At 38.4% G+C, this 20,582-nt stretch overlaps 1 protein-coding gene and 1 pseudogene across 4 annotated transcripts in view; one reads left to right on the top strand and one right to left on the bottom strand.

Annotated features, from left to right (window-relative positions):
• Window positions 1–20,582, bottom strand: part of ANKHD1 (ankyrin repeat and KH domain containing 1) — a 134,280-nt gene that overhangs the window by 72,341 nt on the left and 41,357 nt on the right. For all 4 annotated transcript variants that reach the window (XM_047085719.1, XM_047085698.1, XM_047085711.1 and 1 more), the window contains exons 7-9: window positions 19,793–19,887; window positions 2,373–2,610; window positions 1,952–2,143 (exon numbers count right to left, since the gene is read on the bottom strand). In XM_047085719.1, coding sequence (XP_046941675.1) covers window positions 1,952–2,143; window positions 2,373–2,610; window positions 19,793–19,887 — 525 coding nt within the window. The remainder of the gene's footprint in view (window positions 1–1,951; window positions 2,144–2,372; window positions 2,611–19,792; window positions 19,888–20,582) is intronic.
• On the top strand, window positions 18,388–19,443 carry LOC124516463 (60S ribosomal protein L7a-like; annotated as a pseudogene).

The following is a 20,582-nucleotide window of genomic DNA, read 5'->3' as shown; positions in this document are numbered from 1 at the left end:
CATGGATAAAAAAGAAAAATTTTCTAAAGAATATATGAAGGTATATATCTATCTGTATCAATTTTTTTTTCTGGTATATTCTTATTTTGCTCTATAAACTACAAATATTTTGTTCAAAACTACTTATCTCTTACTAATGCTCAACAATGTATAAAACACAAAATTTTTTTTATTTTTTATTAAAAAATTTATTTAAAGTTTATTCATTTTTGAGAGAGAGAGAGAGAGAGAGAAAGAGGCAGACACAGAACTTGAAGGAGGCTCCAGGCTTCATGTTGTCAGCACAGAGCCCAAGGCGGGGCAAGAACCCATGGACCCTGAGATTATGACCTGAGCCAAAGTCAGATGCTCAACTGACTGAGCCACCCAGGCACCCCTAACCACAAATTATTTTAAAACTAAGTACTTCTGCCAAAAATTAAATTCCCACTAGTTCTTTTTTTTTTTTCTTTTAAGAAGCCTTAGAAATGTCAAGAAATCAATAGGCTTAAAAGTATCAAATTATAGGGGTGCCTGGGTAGTAGCTCAATCGCTTCCCGACTTCAGCTCAGGTCCTGATCTCAAGGCCTGTGAATGTGGGCTCTGTGCTGACAGCCTGGAGCCTGCTTCAGATTCTCTATCTCCCTCTCTCTCTGCCCCTCCCCCGCTCATGCTCTGTCTCTCTGTCTCTCAAAAATAAATAAAAACATTAAAAAAACCTTTTTTTTAAGTAGCAAATTATAGTCAGTCACTTAAACATCTGACTTTAGCTCAGGTCATGATCTCAGGGTTCATGAGTTTGAGCCCAGCATCATGCTCTCTGCTATCAGCACAGAGCCTGCTTCGGATCCTCTGTCCTCCTCTCTCTGCCCCACCCCTACTTGGGCGCATGTGCACACGCTCTCCGTGTCTTTCAAAAATAAACATATTTTTAAAAAAGTATCAAATTATAACCTCTTATAATGTCATCTCCACCTCCATCTCTCCAACAGAGACTCGGAGAAGCTAACTTTTCCCTTGCAGAAAGAAGCCTCAAACCATTCAATGGAAAGAGAAGGTCAACGAGAAGCCTATGGTCACTAAACAAACATTAATAACAATAAGAAAACGTTTTTAAAATGACATTTTGGGGGCACCTGGGTGGCTTAGTCGGTTAAGCATCTGACTTCAGCTCAGGTCATGATCTTGCAGTTCCTGAGGTTGAGCTCTATGTTAGGCTGTATGCTGACAGTTCAGAGCCTGGAGCTTGCTTCAGATTCTGTGTCTCCCTCTCTCTGCTCCTCCCTTCCCCCTCTCAAAAATAAATAAACATTGGGGCGCCTGGGTGGCTCAGTCAGTTAAGCGTCCAACTTCAGCTCAGGTCACGATCTCACGGTCCGTGAGTTCAAGCCCCGCGTCGGGCTCTGGGCTGACAGCTCAGAGCCTGGAGCCTGCTTCGGATTCTGTGTCTCCCTCTCTCTCTGCCCCTCCCCCATTCATGCTCTGTCTCTCTCTGTCTCAAAAATGAATAAACATTTAAAAAAATAAAATAAAATGAATAAATAAACAAACAAACAAACATCAAAAATGCCTTTTTTCAGGGCACCTAGGTGGCTCAGTCAGTTATGCGTCTGACTACTGGTTTTGGCTCAGGTCATGATCTCTCAGTTCTTGAGAATGAGCCCGGTGTTGGGCTCTGTGCTGACAGTGCAAAGCCTCCTTGGGATTCCTTCTCTCCTCTCTCTGCCCCTCCTCCCAATTGTGCTCGTGTTCTCTCTCTCTCTCTCTCTCTCTCTTTCTCAAGATAAACAAACTTTAAAAATAATAATAATAATAATAATGACATTTCAGAGGTTTAGGAGCCCAAGAAGAGCAATTCAATTGTGGAGCTGGCTTTCACCTTTTATAGATATAAAACAGTAAGTTTCATTGATAAAGTTACAAAAGCTATATAAAAAGCCTTTTTGTAAAAGGCACTTTTAAAGCCACATACCGGCAGCCAGTAAATATTTAACCAACTCGAGGTGTCCCTCCTGTGAAGCTTCCATTAGAGGTGTGGAGCAGCCAAGTTCTATATCAGCCCCGGCCTTAATCAAGAAGTCTGCAACTTCAGAAAATCCTCCACAGCAAGCCAAAGTCAGAGCAGTTTCTTGGGTTTCTTCCGTCTGGGCATTTATATTTGCTCCTGAGAAAAGCATAAAAGTTTGTATAACTAGCGGCAAAAGACTTACAATAAAGATATTGCTCTAAACAGCGTTAATGATCTCTCCCAGCTTCTGGGATTCCTTTCAGGGCATGGAAAATTTACTTTATCATCAATGCAAAAAAATATGTTAGTAGTAGTAAACTTGACTGATGACACAAAATATCCAAAGGAAACAGATCTTTTAATTAAAGAAATAAAACTACTTTACCTTGTGCTAAGAGTAGTGCCACCATCTCTTCGTGTCCTTCCCGAGCAGCTTCCATCAAGGGAGTGTATCCTTCATCATTAACCTCTTCAAGATTTGCTCCCCTTTCAATAAGTAGAGCTGCCAATTCAACGTGTCCTCCACAGGCAGCTAGCGTCAACGGAGACTCGAATGAATCTGCAGGCATGTTCACTTGAGCACCACTATCCAAAAGCAAACGTGCTACCTCAACATGTCCATCCTGCAGATTTTCAGAAGTAAAACAAGAAGAAACGTTTTTTGTTTGGTTGTTATTTTGAGATTTTAAAATTGGAAGAACAGAAGAGATTGAGAAAAGCCAGAAAGGAAGAAAAGGAGATGCACCTTAGATACATATATACTATTATTCCCAGCTGAGAAGTGAGCTGACTTCATCAAAAACTCAATTAAAATTACTTAACCTTACTTTTGAGCAAGCCCAAATATTGAAAAGAATCAGACTTGTGACATATATTTACAATTCTAAATAATTTCAAATTTCCACATTCACTGAAGTTCAAAAAACTGTTAAATCCATAGTCAAGAGTAATAGTACCTCAAACAATTATTGTTTATACAACTACCAGGTAAAATATACCTATACTCTCAAACCTAGGTGTCATGTTGAAGCATAGAAACTTTGTTAGATCTGTTTAAAAACAAAGACTTGGCAAAAAAATAACAATAAATTCTATGAAGTCATTACCACTAGGGATTATGTCACCAAGGAAAACCCCTGTGGTCTGATAGTAACCTATAATTTGCCTCAGCACTAGCTTGTTACAATGAGGCAAAGAATTTTACAAAGATAAAAAAATCAGTATCAATTCACTTGTAAGTAATATTACCATGGGTCCATCTGCACACAGTAACGCAATTAATAAGTCACTCTCATGGAGGGTATTCATTCTACCCCTCTATCACCATAAATATCCTTCTTTAGTTTCAAATTCTTTACTTCAAAATTTTATGTAGGCCTTAATTCTTATTGTGCCATATAAAGTCAAATGCTGTGTTGTTCTGTATTTAAAAAATGACCAAAATATTGCTAATGAAAGGCAAAGACTGAGTATAAAAACAAGGTTTTATAAGGTTAGGCAATTCTTTTATTAAAGAATTAATTAAAGGAACCTTAATTAGGTGTGCCTGAGTGGCTCAGTCGTTTAAGCATCCAACTTCGGCTAAGGTCATGATCACACGGTTCGTGAGTTCGAGCCCCATGTCAGGCTCTGGGCTGACAGCTCAGAGCCTGGAGCCTATTTTGGATTCTGTGTCTCCCTCTGTCTGCCCCTCCACTGCTTGCACTGTCTCTCTCATTGTCTCAAAAATAAACATTAAAAAAATTTTTTTAAATGATAAAAAATAAAAAATAAAGAAACCTTATTAAATGTTAGATTTCAGTATCCAACAAAAATTTCATTTTATTTAACTAAATGACTAGCCCAGCTTTAATCACTGTTGACATGATGTCAAAAACAAATAACTTGGCATTAAAATTTCAGTTCTACTAAAACAAAAATAAAACTAAAATTCTATCTTTACTATTAAACACTAACCCTTCAAATATATGTAAAATAATACACACACGCGCGCACACACACACACACACACATATATATTTTTTAATATGAAAGTTATTGTCAAATTGGTTTCCATACAACAACCAGTGCTCATCCCAACAGGTGCCCTCCTCAGTGCCCATCATCCACTATATATATATATATATATATATTTTTTTTTTTTTTTTTTTAAGGTAGGCTCCATGCCCTGCACAGAGCCCAACCAATGCTGGGATCAAATTCACTACTTTGATATCAGAATCTGGGCTGAGATCAAGAGTCAGACACTTAACTGACTAGGCCAACCAGGTGCTCCTAAAATAAAATGTATTTTAACCAAATTACTGCATTAAGTTATTTGGCATTTGAAATACATTTCTAATTTTTTTTTTTTTTTTTAAATTTTTGGGACAGAGAGAGACAGAGCATGAACGGAGGAGGGGCAGACAGAGAGGGAGACACAGAATCGGAAACAGGCTCCAGGCTCTGAGCCATCAGCCCAGAGCCCGACGCGGGGCTCGAACTCACGGACCGCGAGATCGTGACCTGGCTGAAGTCGGACGCTTAACCGACTGCGCCACCCAGGCGCCCCTACATTTCTAATTTAAAAGAAAAAAGAATTTATGAGTATTCACAGATCAGGGAACTACTGTTGTGTATAGCTCCTCTAGCTCCCAATAGTTTTGTGTGAATTTACTTCAATTTCTTCATTGACTCTGCAACTCTGCTGCCATATCTTGAGTACATACATTAAGAGAAAAATTACACTAAGCACTTTTTGCTTTAATAAACAATATTTATTTTGCCAAAGGAAAATATAAGAAGTAAAAACAGAATAATCCAATCTCAAAGGTCTAATATCATTATTAGAATTTTTTTAAAATTATAAGACTTTAGGGGCGCCTTGGTGGCTCAGTCGGTTGAGTGGCCAACTTCAGCTCAGGTCATGATCTCGCAGTCCGGGAGTTCGGGCCCCGCGTCAGGCTCTGTGCTGACAGCTCGGAGCCTGGAGCCTGCTTTGCATTCTGTGTCTCCCTCTCTCTAGCCCTCCCCCGTTTGCGCTCTGTCTTTCAAAAATGAATAAATGTTAAAAAAATTAAAATATATATATAAGACTTTCAGTCTTAACCATAGATCTGTAGCTGGTAATGCACTCACTCTCCTATAATAAACAACTGTAAAAATTGGGCAAAAGAGATAAAGCAAATGGAGGCATGAACCACACCTAGCCTAAGGCTAGGCACTAATAAAAGGCAGCGCATAAGTTGAACCCTACATTCACTATAGCTTTCTCTCTTTAGGCATCTCTCAAACCATGGTCTAAGGAAACTGAAGGCTAAACAAAGAGTGAAGATCTCTTTCAGCAAAGAAAACAAAGATGAGAATACAAGGCAGCCAAAACAGTTAGGACCTGGGGAGATGGGCAGGATATCTGAGGAAACACAATACAGAGAAGAAGTCTCAAAAATCTATACAAAATTATCTTCAGAAACTTGGGCAACTCCTGAGTTGAACACACTAAGGATGATACTCCAGGATGCCTAGTAGAGATTGGGTGCTGAAAGGTTGGAGACTTTGGGAGTTCAGACTCAGGCAGAATAGAAAGATCATGGTGAATATACAGGATGTCATTTGAGATGGTAGAGATCCATACTAAGGAATACCCAAAGATCAAGGAGGAAGGAACCAGGAATTTAAGAGTAAAGATGAATTAGGGGCACCTGGGTGGCTCAGTTGGTTAAGTGTCCGACTTTGGCCAGGTCATGATCTCACAGTTCACTAGTTCAAAGCCCCACATTGGGCTCTCTAATGTCAGCACAGAACTTGCTTTGGGTCCTCTTTCTCCTCTCTCTGCCCCTCCCCTGCTTGCATATGCCCTCTCCTTCTCTCTCTCTCTCTCTCTCTCTCTCTCTCTCTCTCTCTCTCTCTCTCCCCCTCTCTCAAAGATAAACGTTAAAAAAAAAGAATAAAGATGAATTTAAGCCTCAATATGATTAGAGTGATCCATTGGTAATTTAACTGCCTGCTAGAACAAAATTTAACAGTTTAAAAAGAATGACAGGATAGGGGTACTTAGGTGTCTCAGTCAGTTGAGCATCGAACTCATGGTTTTGGCTCAGGTCGTGATCTCATGGGTTTGTGAGATTGAGACCCACATCAATCTCCATGCTAAGTGCAGCGCCTGCTTGAGATTTTCTCTCTCTCTCTTTCTGCCCCTCCCTGGCTTGCATGCGCACACGTGCAGTCTCTCAACATAAATTAACTCAAAAATATTGTTTTTTTTTTTAAAAAGACAAGATAATTAAGATCCTTGAAAAGGAATAATGCACAGCATATGACTTACAGCTAAAAATACTAGACATATTAAAAGGCAAGAAAATATAATTATCAAGATATAAAATAAACAATAAAAACAGACCTAGAAGCAAATCAAATATAGATGATTTTTAAAAAGGGGCAATTAATGATATATTAAAGAAAATAAAGGAGAGAAAATGAATAAGGGGTGCCTGGATGACTCAGTCGGTTAAGTGTCTGGCTCTTGGTTTCGGCTCACGTCATGATCTCACGCTTTTGTGAGTTTGAGCCCCACGTCAGGATCTGTGTTGGCAGCAGAAGCCTGCTTGGGATTCTCTCTCTCTTGCTCTCTCTCTGCCCCTTCCCCACTTGTGCTGTCTCTCTCAAAATAAACTTTAAAAAAATAATAAAATTTCAACAAAGAATCAGAATATATGAACACCACATCAATAATAATTATTATATTTTTAAGTAAGCTTCATATCCAGCACAGAGATCAACGCAGGGCTTGCACTCATGACCCTGAGATCAAGACCTGAGCTGAGATCATGAGTCTGACACTTAATCAACTGAGCCACCCAGGTGCCCCTCATTAAATGTAAATGGTCTAAACAAACCAATTAAAAAACTAAGACTGACAGAGTGGATTACAAAACATGACCTAAAAATACACTGTCTGCAAAAAAAATCACTTCAGCCTAACAATATACGCATATCAAACATATCAAAGATTGAAAGGAAAGGGCAAAAACATTTATCATTGGAAAACAAGAGTAGCTATAATAATATCAGGAGCCATATTAACAAAGAAGACCTCAGAACAAAGATTACCAGAGAAAAACTTGACATAATGATCAAAGTGTCAATCGTGAAAAAGACATAGCAATTCTGAAAATGTGTATGTACCAAACAACAGAGCTCCAGCATGTGAAAAAAAAAGAACCAACTAAACAAAGCACACAAATCCATAAGTACAAGTACAGATGAAGATTATAACACACCTCTCTCAACAACTGTTAGAAAAACTAGACACAAAATAAAAAAAAAATGTAGAATTCTACCATCAATCAATAGGATCTAATTGACATTTATACAACACTCCACCCCTAACCAGCAAAATATACATTGTCCTCAAATGCACAGGGAATATATGTCCACATCTTTGCTATAAAGCAAACTTCAAAAATTTTAAAAAACTAAAATAATATAGAATGTACTTTCTGATCACAATGGAACCAAACTAGAAATCAATAACAGAAAGATAACAGGAAAATCTTCAGATGTTTGGAAACTAAATACACATCAAAATAACCTATGAGTCACAGAGTAAGTCTCAAGTGGAATAAAAAAAAAATACATGTAACTGAATGAAAACAAAATACAACATATTAAAATTTATAAGACACAGCTAAAGTAGTGCTGAGAGGGAAACATACCTCAAAGTGCATAAAATTAGAAGAGCAGAAAAAAAACCATCATAACCTAAGCTCACATTTTATTTATTTATTTTTATATTTATTTTTTTTAATATATGAAATTTATTGTCAAATGGGTTTCCATACAACACCCAGTGCTCATCCCAAAAGGTGCCCTGTTCAATGCCCATCACCTACCCTTCCCTCCCTCCCACCCCCCCCCAACCTTCAGTTTGTTCTCAGTTTTTAAGAGTCTCTTATGCTTTGGCTCTCTCCCACTCTAACCTCTTTTTTTTTCCCCCTTCCCCTCCCCCATGGGTTTCTGTTAAGTTTCTCAGGATCCACATAAGAGTGAAAACATATGGTATCTGTCTTTCTCCGTATGGCTTATTTCACTTAGCATCACACTCTCCAGTTCCATCCACGTTGCTACAAAGGGCCATATTTCATTCTTTCTCATTGCCACGTAGTACTCCATTGTGTATATAAACCAAAATTTCTTTATCCATTCATCAGTTGATGGACATTTAGGCTCTTTCCACAATTTGGCTATTGTTGAGAGTGCTGCTATAAACATTGGGGTACAAGTGCCCCTATGCATCAGCACTCATGTATCCCTTGGGTAAATTCCTAGCAGTGCTACTGCTGGGTCATAGGGTAGGTCTATTTTTAATTTTTTGAGGAACCTCCACACTGTTTTCCAGAGTGGCTGCACCAATTTGCATTCCCACCGACAGTGCAAGAGGATTCCCGTTTCTCCACATCCTCTCCAGCATCTATAGTCTCCTGATTTGTTCATTTTGGCTACTCTGACTGGCGTGAGGTGATACCTGAGTGTGGTTTTGATTTGTATTTCCCTGATGAGGAGTGACGTTGAGCATCTTTTCATGCGCCTGTTGGCCATCCGGATATCTTCTTTAGAGAAGTGTCTTTTCATGTTTTCTGCCCATTTCTTCACTGGATTATTTGTTTTCTGGGTGTGGAGTTTGGTGAGCTCTTTATAGATTTTGAATACTAGCCCTTTGTCTGATATGTCATTTGCCAATATCTTTTCCCATTCCGTTGGTTGCCTTTTAGTTTTGTTGATTGTTTCCTTTGCTGTGCAGAAGCTCTTTATCTTCATGAGGTCCCAATAGTTCATTTTTGCTTTTAATTCCCTTGTCTTTGGGGATGTGTCAAGTAAGACATTGCTGCGGCTGAGGTCAGAGAGGTCTTTTCCTGCATTCTCCTCTAGTGTTTTGATGGTTTCCTGTCTCACATTCAGGTCCTTTATCCATTTTGACTTTATTTTTGTGAATGGTGTAAGAAAGTGGTCTAGTTTCATTCTTCTGCACGTTTAAGCTCACATTTTAAAAGCCTACAGGGTGCCTGGGTGGCTCAGTCGGTTAAACATCCGACTTCAGCTCAGGTCATGATCTCACAGTTTCTAGGTTTGAGCCCCATGTTGGATTCTGTGCTGACAGCTCAGAGCCTGGAGCCTGCTTCAGATTCTGTGTCTCCCTCTCTTTCTCTGCCCCTCCCTGGCTCACACTCTGTCTCTCTCTCTCTCTCAAAAATAAATAAACATTTAAAAAAAATTCAAAAGCCTAGAAAAAGAGCAAAATGTATCTAGAGCAAGCAGAAGGAAGGAAATTCTAAAGAATAGTTTGGAATTATACTCAATGATGAAAAACTGAAAACTTTCCCCCTAAGGTCAGGAATAAGACAAGGATGTCCACTCTCACCAATTTTATTCAACATAGTACTAAAGGTCCTACCCACAGCAATCAGACAACAATAAGGAAATACAATTTGGTATCCAAATTGGTAAAGAAGAAGTAAAACTCACTGTTTGCAGATGTCATGATACTACATATAGAAAACCCCAAAGACTCCACCAAAAAACTACTGGAACTGATAAATGAATTCAGTAAGGTCACAGGATACAAAATCAATGTACAGAAATCCATTGCATTTTTATACACTAATAATGAAGCAACAGAAAGAGAATTAAGAAAGCAATCCTATTAATAATTGTACCCAAAATAATAAAATACCTAGGAATAAATCTAATCAAGGGGATGAAAGACCTATCCTCTGAAAACTATAAAACACTCACTGATGACAGAAATTTAAGACAACACAAAGAAATGGAAAGATGCTCCAGGCTCATGGACTGGAAGAACAAATTTGTTAAAAAGCCCATATGACCCATAGCAATCTACAGATTTAATGCAATCCCTATCAAAATACCAATGGCATTTTTTTTCACAGAACTAGAATAAATAATCCTAAAATTTGTATGGAACTACAAAGGACCCTAAATAGCCAAACAATCTTGAAAAAGAAATACAAAGCTGGAGGTATCACAACTCCAGATTTCAAGTTATACTACAAAGCTGTATTAATGAAAACAGTATGGTACAGGAACAAAAATAGACACAAAGGTCAATGGCAAACCTGCAATTATACAATCAATTGATCTTCTGCAAAAGAGGCAAGAATATGCCATGGGAAAAAGACAGTTTTTAAAAATTTTTTTTAATTTTATTTATTTTTTATTTTCTAAAATTTACATCCAAATTAGTTAGCATATAGTGAAACAATGATTTCAGGAGTAGATTCCTTAATGCCCCTTACCCATTTAGCCCATCACCCCTCCCACAACCCCTCCAGTAACCCTCAGTTTGTTCTTCATTATTTATGAGTCTCTTCTCTTTTGTCCCCCAACCTGGTTTTTTTTTTTTTTTAATTTTTTTTTTAACGTTTATTTATTTTTGAGACAGACACAGAGCATGAACGGGGGAGGGGCAGAGAGAGAGGGAGACACAGAATCGGAAACAGGCTCCAGGCTCTGAACCATCAGCCCAGAGCCCGACGCGGGGCTCTAACTCACGGACCGTGAGATCGTGACCTGAGATGAAGTCGGAGGCTTAACCGACTGAGCCACCCAGGTGCCCCCCCTCCCTGTTTTTATATTGTTTTTGCTTCCCTTCCCTTATGTTCATCTCTTTTGTCTCTTAAAGTCCTCATATGAGTGAAGTCATATGATTTTTGTCTTTCTCTAATTTCACTTAGCATGATATCCTCCAGTTCCATCCACATAGTTACAAAGGGCAAGATTTCATTCTTTTTGATTGCCGAGTAATACTCTATTATATAGATATACCACATCTTCTTTATCCATTCATCCAGCAATGGACATCTGGGCTCTTTCCATACTTTGGCTATTGTTGATAGTGCTGCTATAAACATGGGGGTGCATGTGTCCCTTCGAAACAGCACACCTGTATCCCTTGGATAAATGCCTAGTAGTGCAATTGCTGGGTCGTGGGATAGTTCTATTTTAGTTTTTTGAGGAGCCTCCATACTGTTTTCCAGAGTGGCTGCACCAGCTTGCATTCCCACCAACAATGCAAAAGAGATCCTGTTTCCACATCCTCGCCAACATCTGTTGTTGCCTGAGTTGTTAATGTTAGTCATTATGACAGGTGTAAGGTGGTATCTCATTGTGGTTTTGATTTGTATTTCTCTGATGAGTGACGTTGAGCATTTTTTCATGTGTCGGTTGGCCATCTGAATGTCTTCTTTGGATTAGTGTCTATTAATGTCTTTTGCCCATTCCTTCACTGGATTATTTGCTTTTTGGGTGTTGAGTTTGATACGTTCTTTCTAGATTTTGGATACTAACTCTTTATCTGATGTCATTTGCAAATATCTTCTCCCATTCTGTTGGTTGCCTTTTGGTTTTTTTTTTTTAATTTTTTTTTTAACGTTTATTTATTTTTGAGACAGGGAGAGACAGAGCATGAACAGGGGAGGGTCAGAGAGAGGGAGACACAGAATCTGAAGCAGGCTCCAGGCTCTGAGCTGTCAGCACAGAGCCCGACGCAGGGCTAGAACTCACGGACCGTGAGATCATGACCTGAGCCGAAATCGGCTGCTTAACCGACTGAGCCACCCAGGCGCCCCATTGCCTTTTAGTTTTGCTGATTGTTTCCTTTGCTGTGCAGAAGCTTTTTATTTTGATGAGGTCTCAGTAGTTCATTTTTGCTTTTGTTTCCCTTGCCTCTGGAGATGTGGTAAGAAGTTGCTGTGGCCAAGATCAAAGAGGTTTTTGCCTGCTTTCTCCTCGAGGATTTTGATGGTCTTACAGTGAGGTCTTTCATCCATTTTCAGTTTATTCTTGTGTATGGTGTAAGAAAGTGGTCCAGCTTAATTCTTCTGCATGTCACTGTCCAGTTTTCTCTTCTCTTGCTGAAGAGACTGTTTTTATTCCATTGGATATTCTTTCCTGCTTTGTCAAAGATGAGTTGGCCATACATTTGTGGGTCCATTTCTGGGTTCTCTATTCTGTTCCATTGATTTGAGTGTCTGTTCTTGTGCAAGTACCCTACTGTCTTGATGATTACAGCTTTGCAGTATAGCTTGAAGTCTGGAATTATGATGCCTCCTGGTTTGGTTTTCTTTTTCAAGATTGCTTTGGCTATTCAGGGTCTTTTCTAGTTCCAAACAAATTTTAGGATTCTTTGTTCTAACTCTGTGAAGAATACTGGTGCTATTTTGATAGAATTGCATTGAATATGTAGATTGCTTTGGGTAGTATTGACATTTTAACAATATTTGTTCTTCCTATCCAGGAACATGGAATCTTTTTCCATTTTTTTTGTGTCTTCTTCAATTTCTTTCATAAGCTTTCTATAGTTTTCAGCATATAGATTTTTCACCTCTTTGGTTAGATTTATTCCTATGTATTTTATGGTTTTTTGTGCAACTGTAAATGGGATTGATTCCTTGATTTCTCCTTCTGTCGCTTCATTGTTGGTGTATAGGAATACAACCGATTTATGTGGGTTGATTTTATATCCTGCAACTTTGCTGAATTCATGAATCAATTCTAGCAGTTTTTTGGTGGAATCTTTTGGGTTTTCCATATAGAGTATCATGTCATCTGCGAAGAGTGAAAGTTTGACCTCCTCCTGGCCGATTTGGATGCCTTTTTGTTTCTTTGTGTTGTCTGAGTGGCTTGGTTGGTTGAGCGTCCGACTTCGGCTCAGGTCAAGATCTCGCGGTTTGTGGGTTTGAATCCCGCATCAGGCTCTGTGCTGACAGCTCAGAGCCTGGAGCCTGCTTCGGATTCTGTGTCTCCCTCTCCCTCTGCACCCCCCATACACTGTCTCTCTCTCCTTCAAAAATAAATAAACATAAAAAAAATTTTTTTTAAATCATGTTTGGAAAACTGGACAGTTATATGCAAAAGGATGAAATGGGACTTTCTCACACAATACATAAAAATAAATTTAAAGTTAATGAAAGACAAAAGACCTAAGTGTGAGACATGAAATCATAAAAATCCTAGAAGAGAGAACAAGCAGTAGTTTCTGTGACATTGGCTATAGCAACATTTTTCTAGATATGTCTCTTGAGCCAATGGAAATGAAAGGAAAAATAAATTGGGACTATCTCAAAATAAAAAGCATCTGTACAACAAAGCAAACAATCAAGACAACTAAAAGACAACTTACTGAATACGAGAAGATATTTGCAAATTTCATATGCAATAAAGTGTTAGTATCAAAATATATAAAGAACGTTTACAATTGAACACCCAAAAAAACAAATAACCAAACTAAAAATGGGCAGAAGACAAACAGATATTTCTCCAAAGATATACTGATGGCCAACAGACTCATGAAAAGGTGCTCAACATTACAGAAATGCAAATCAAAGCTACAAAGAGATATCACCTCACACCCGTCAGAATGGCTAAACATCAACAACACAATAAACAGCAAGTGTTGGCAAGGATGTAGAGAAAAAGGCCCCTCATGCACTATTTGGTGGGAAAGCAAACTGGTGTAGCCACTGTGGCAAAGAGTATGTAGGTTCCTCAAAAAATTAAAAACAGAACTACCCCGTGATTTGTACTACTGGATATTTATCCAAAGCATACAAAAACATTAATTCAAAAGGATATATGCACTCCTGTTTTTATTGCAGCATTATTTACACTAACCAAATTATGGAAGTGGTCTAAGTGTCCATCAATAGATGAATGGACAAATAAATGGTACATATATACGATGGAATATTATTCAACCATAAAAAAGAATGAAATCTTGACATTTGCAACAACATAGATGGAGCTAGAGAATCCACTCATGTGAGGAATTTAAGAAAAAACAAATGAACAAAGGGGAAAAAAAAGAGAGAGACAAACCAAGAAATAGACTCTTAACTGCAAAGAACAAACTGATGGTTACCAGAGGGGAAGAGGAGTGGGGAGAGCATGGGTGAAAAGGTGATGGGGATTAAAGAGTACACTCACCATGATACGCACTAGTACACAACTGCTGAATTACTTTATTGTACACCCAAAACTAATCTAATACTGTATGTTAAATATACTGGAATTAAAATAAAAATAAAAACTTAAAAATTTTTTTTAAAAATTACACAAACTAGAAATGAATTAAAGTAATTGAAAAAAGGCTAAACTCAAAACTGGCAGAAGGAAGGAAATAATAAAGGTTAGAACAGAATAAATGAGACAGAGAATAGAAAAAGAGAGAAAAGTCAAAGGGGGCACCTGGGTGGCTCAGTAGGTTGAATGTCTGACTTCAGTGCAGGTAATGATCTCACGGTTTGTGAGTACGAGCCCTGTGTTTGGCTCTGTGCTAACAGCTCAGAGCCTGGAGCCTGCTTCAGATTTTGTATATCCCTCTCTCTCTGCCCCTCCCCTGCTTGTACTCAGTCTCTCTCTTTAATAAACATTAAAAAAAAAAAAAAAACAAAAAAAAAACGATCTAAAGGAACCCTGAAAACAATCTTGAAAAAGAAGAATAAAGCAGGAGGATTCACACTTCCTGATTTCAAAACATGTACAAACCTATAATAAATACAACATTTGGTATGGGAATAAAGACAGACACCTAGACAAAAGGAAAAAGGAAAGATTCCAGAAATAAACCCTTGCATATATGGCCAAATGATTTTTGACAAGGATGTTAAGACCATTCAATTAGGAAAGGTCAGGTTTTTTTTAAACAAATGATGCTGGGAAAACTATACATCCACATGCAAAAGAATGAAGCTGGACCATTACCTGACACAATACACAAAAATTAACTCAAAAGGGATCAAAAACCTACAACTATAAAACTCTGAGAAGAAAACATAGGACAAAACTTCATGACATGGGATTTGGCAATGATTTTTTGGATAAAATACCAAAGACATAGGCAGCAAAAGAAAAAATAAACAAATTGGATTTCATTAAACTAAAAACTTTTACATACAGGGGCACCTGGGTGGCTCAGTCATTTAAGTGTCTGACTCTTCATTTCAGCTCAGGTCAGGATCGCACAGTTCCCTAGGACTGAGCCCTGCATCGGGCTCTGCACTGTCAGCAGAGTGTGATTGGGGTTCTCTCTCCCCCTCTCTGCCCCTTCCCCGCTGTCTCTCTCTCAAAATAAATAAATAAACTTTAAAATAAATAAATAATAAAAACTTTTATATAAAAGGGTACTATTCAACAGAGTAAAAAGGCAACCAACAGAATAGGAGAAAATACTTGGGTATATTTATAATGGGTTTAAGAGATTAATATCCAAAATATATAAGGAAATTCTAAAACTCAAAACAAAAAACAACCAACCTAATTCAAGAACAGGAAAAGGATCTGAATAGACATTTCAACAAAGAAGATACTCAAATGGCCAATAAGCACATGAAAAGAGGATCTACATCACAATCATTAGGGAAATGCACATCAAAACCACAATGGGATACCACCTCACAACCATTAGGATGGCTGCTATCAAAAAAACCCCCAGAAAATAACAAGTGTTAGTGAGAATATGGAGAAATTGGAACCTCTGTACACTGTAGAAATATAAAACTGGTAAAACCGCTGTGGAAAAACAGTAAGTGGTAATTCCTCAAAAAATTAAAAACAGAAATACCATATGATTAAGCAATACCACTCCTACGTATATACCCAAAAGAACTGAAAGCAGGGACTTGATCAGATACTTGTACAGGTATGTTCAAAGCAGTATTATACACAGTAACTAAAGCACGGAAGCAACCCAAGTGTCCACCATAGGATGAATGAATAAGCAAAATATGTTATATACATAAAATGAAACATTATGCAACCTTAAAAAAGTAAGGAAATTCTGACACATGCTACAATTTGGATAAATCTTGAGAAAAACATGCCAAGTGAAATAAGGCAGTCAAAAAAAGACAAATCCTGTAAGATTCCTCTTTTTTAAATTAATTAATTACAGTAAAACCTTGGATTTTGAGTAACTTGTTCTGCGAGTTGGTTCCACAAGAGAAGCAAACATTTCTAATCAATTTTAACTTGATAAACGAGCAATGTCTTGCAATACGAGTGGTACGTAATGCTGAACATCACATGATCAAACTGAGTCAATGGTTCTCCCTCTCCCTTTCTCACTTGCTTGCTGCTGGATTGTGGGTGATCATCTCTCATGCTCAGATGCTTGGGCTCAAGCCACGGTATTTGGCAGAAAACAGTGATTTTTCCGAACACAAGAAAGTGCCCACAAATGGCACAAGTGTATTTTTTGTCACTTCAAAGCACCTATGGACAGTCCTTTGCTTTTCCATTCAAGAGGAAGTTTAGGAATGCTTTGCTTCATTCCAGGTCAGGCTGCCTGCAGATAGATATAGACCCTTTCCTGTGCTGTCTTATTGCCAGTTACATTAAATACAGCATACGACAAGAGTTTATTAATACTGTACTATAGTCAACAGCCATGGGAGCATATAAAATGGACCCCATGCAGAAACAGGTTGAAAAGAAAGGTGTTAAGAATAAAGAGATGATTACAGTGGAAGTTAAGAAGGAAATCATCAAGAAGTACAAATGACGTATGTGAGTGGCCGAGAATGCAAGATTTTATAACTCTACATTTGCATCTCGTCTGCAGAGGAGGAGAAAAAGCAGAGGAATCCCTCACCTGAAATGAGATTAAGGAGCTGTATAAAATGTGGGAAACTGCAAAATTTTGTAGAAAAGTACCACCCATACAAGGCTGTAGCAGTGTGAGCGATGAATCTGTTTAATGACAATGCAAAGTCACATTTCCAGGAAATCCTCAAAATGAGGCAAAACCAAGTGTCATTGAGTAGGTTACTTGTTAAAGTTGCATGAAAAGAAAAAGATTCCACTGAGCAAATAGACAGCAGTGATTCCATTAGTGATAGTGAAAGTCGTCCTACACAATAACCCTCCTCTCTCATCTCCCTCACACCAGCCACGAATGTTTTCAAAGGGAAGTGCAGGTTAATTTGTTTATCTTTCTTTATATTTTGTATTTTATTTAATATTTTTTATTATATTACTGTATTGCAATTATTTTTATGTGAATATTTTTCAGTTGTGGAACGAATCATATGAGTTTCCCTTATTTCTTACAGGGAAATTTGCTTCGATATACAAGTGCTGTGGATTATAAGCATGATTCTGGAATGAATTATACTCACAAACCAAGGTTTTACTATAATTATGTTTATGATTACTCTTTCATTTTTTATTGTAGAGAGAGAGAAAGAGCAGGAGAGGGGCAGAGAGAGGGAGAGAGAATCTTAAGTAGGCTCCGTGCTCAATGCAGAGCCTGATGCAGGGCTAAATCTCACAACCCTGAGATCATGACGTGAGCCAAAATCAAGAGTCAGACACTTTAACCAATTGAGCCACCCAGGTGCCCTGTATGATTAGTCTTCAGCAAGATAATTAGAGTAGCCAAAATCATGGACAAAAAATAGAATGGTGATTGTCAGGGGCTAGGGAAAGCAAGGAATGGGAAATTGTTATTGAATGAGTACAGGATTTCAGTTTTTTTTTTTAAACTTTTTTTTTTTAACATTTATTTATTTTTGAGACAGACAGAGAGCATGAACAGGTGAGGGTCAGAGAAAGAAGGAGACACAGAATCCGAAACAGGCTCCAGGCTCCAAGCTGTCAGCACAGAGCCCAACGCGGGGCTCGAACCCATGGACCACGAGATCATGACCTAAGCCGAAGTCGGACGCCCAACCGACTGAGCCACCCAGGCGCCCCAGGATTTCAGTTTTACAAGATGAAAAGAGTTATGAAGATGGACAGTGGTGATGGTTACATAACATCATTAATGTATTTAATACCACTGAACTGTACACTTAACAAAAATGCTACGATGGGGGAGGCAGCTGGCTGGCTCAGTTGTTAGAAATGCAATTCTTGATTTTGGGGTTGTGAGTTTGAGCCCCATGTTGGGTGTAGTGATTACTTAAAAATAAAATATTTATTTATTTTAATAAAATCTTTTAAAAATGGCTAAGATGGTAAATTTTATGTTATGTGTCTTTTTAATTTTTTTAACGTTTATTCATTTTTGAGAGACAGAAAGAGACAAAGCATAAGCAGGGGAGGAGCAGAGAGAGAAGGAGACACAGAATCTGAAGCAGGCTCCAGGCTCTGAGCTGTCAGCTCAGAGCCCAATGCAGGGCTCGAACTCACTGACTGCAAGATCATGACCTGAGCTGAAGTCGGTCGCCCAACCGACTGAGCCACCCAGGTGCCCCTGTTATGTGTCTTTTAACACAAAAACAAAAAAAAGGGGGGGGGGAATAAGTCTATCAGTGTGTTGGAAATGACAGAGCCAAGCCTGCCTTTTGTAGTGCTTCCTACATTGACAGATTTCCGATTAAAGTTAAACAAGTCTCCTCCAGCCATCCAAGATGCCAAAAGGAAACAAGGTTACAGGGAGAAAGGTGGCTCTGGCCCCTGCTGCAATGAAGAAGCAGGAGGCCAAGAAGGTGGTCAATTCCACCTGAGAAAAGGTCCAAGAATTTTGGCATCAGACAGGAGATCCAGCCCAAAAGGAACCTTACCTGCTTTGTCAAATGGCCCCACTACATCCACCTATAGTGGCAAAGGGCTATAAACTCTATGAACATTTAAAAGTGCCTCCCGAGGGAACCTGAATGGCTCATTTGGTTGAGCATCCAACTCTTGGTTTCGGCTCAGGTAATGATCTCAGAGTTTGTGGGTTCAAGCCTGGTGTCAGGCTCCATACTGTGAGCATGGAGCCTGCTTGGGATTCTGCCTCTCTCTCTGCTAATCCCCTGCTCATGCACGCACACTCTCTCAAAATAAATAATAAATAAACTTTAAAAGTGCCTTCCGCACAAAAAATAAAAATAAAATACAAGTGCCTCCCGCAATTAACCAGTTCACCCAGGCTCTATACCACCAAACAGCTACTCAACTGTTTAAGTTGGCCCATAAATACAAAACAGAGACAAAGCAAGAGAAGAAGGAGAGACTGTTGACCTGGTCTGAGAAGAAAGCTGCAGGGAAAGAGGATGTCCCCACTAAGAGGCCACCTGTCCTTCAAGCTGGGGTTAATACTATCACCACCTCAATAGAAAATAAGAAGGTTCACTTGGTAGTAACTGCACATGATGTGGATCCCACTGAGCTGATTGACTTCCTACATGTCCTGTGTCTTAAGATGGGGGTTCCCTACTGCTTTATCAAGGGGAAGGCCCAGATTGGGGTTTCTGGCCCACGGAAAGACCTGTACCACTGTTGACTTCACACAGCTTAACTTGGAAGACAAAGAAGCTCTGCCTAAGCTGGTGGAAGCTATCAGAACCAATTACAACGACAGATATGATGAGATCCACTATCACTGGGGAAGCAACGTACGGGGTCCAAAGTCAGTGGTTTGCATTGCCAAGTTGGAAAAAGGAAAGGCTAAATAACTGTCCACCAAACTGGGCTAAGTGTATGCTGTTGAATTTTCTGTACATAAAAGTAATAAAAAGTTCTCTTCTGGGGTAGCTGGGTGGCTCAGTCGGTTAAGCATCCTACTTCAGCTCAGATCCTGATCTCACAGTTCCTGAGTTTGAGCCCCACATCGGGCACTCTGCTGTTGGAGTCGAGCCCGCTTCAGATCCTCTGTCTGCCTTGCTCTCTGCCCCTCACCCACTCACACTCTATCTCTCTCTCAAAAATAAATAAACATTAAAAAAAGTTCTCTTCCAAAACAAACAAAACAAAAACAAAAACAAAGGTTAAACAAAACATTGTTTTTCAATAATGTTGTTTCAAGTGAGTGCAATTTAAAATTACCATGCAAGCCTCCATTAAGGCAGTGTGCATCTCATCTGTTTTGTGCTCTTGATCTGCACCAGCGTCAAGTAGAAAGCGAACCATATCCAGATGGCCTTAAAGAAAAGAACACAAATTTTAAAACTGTATTTCTAAAGAACTGAGTATTAATTTAATATGTAAGAATTAAAATGAGGAATCATTTTCTTTCAGGTATCTATACAAAAGTTTATAAGAGAATTAATTTTTCATTCAATAAAGCAATGACACTTTTACAAAGCCAAACCAAACTAATAAGCAGGCTCTCGTCAAGGTATCTAGGTTTTAAAGATTGAATTAGTTCAAAGCACATAATTCAAGTTAAATAAAGCAATAATACTATTATATATTCTATTATAAACTACTTATCAAACTATCAAATCAAAACACCGAAATCAAATCAAATGCCAGGTAAAGTATGTTTGCATCATATTTTTCATAAAAACAGCATTAACATAATGACCATAAACTCACTGTGGAAATGAACAGGCATAGAATAATCCTTTCAAAATAATTTCAACCCTCTGGATACATTTAATATATAAAAAGCCTTAATAGTCAGCAAGAAAAAGACAAACACTCCAGTAGAAAAATGGATGAAGGACATGAAATGGTTATTAAAAAAGAAAAGCAAATGATTACTAAACTGAAAAAAAAAATTAAACCTTCCTATTAAACAAATGCAAATTAAAATGAGACACCATTTTCTATTATCAAAATGGCAAATATTAAAAAGAATGATAATACCCAGTGTTGGTGAGGGTGTAGGGTG

Source organism: Lynx rufus, unplaced genomic scaffold (genome assembly GCF_022079265.1).
Source record: "Lynx rufus isolate CCGP_SWC_20201006 ecotype Redwood Valley unplaced genomic scaffold, mLynRuf1.p SCAF_1, whole genome shotgun sequence".
Classification (NCBI taxonomy): domain Eukaryota; kingdom Metazoa; phylum Chordata; class Mammalia; order Carnivora; family Felidae; genus Lynx; species Lynx rufus.
This window is presented reverse-complemented; position numbering and strand designations above follow the sequence as displayed.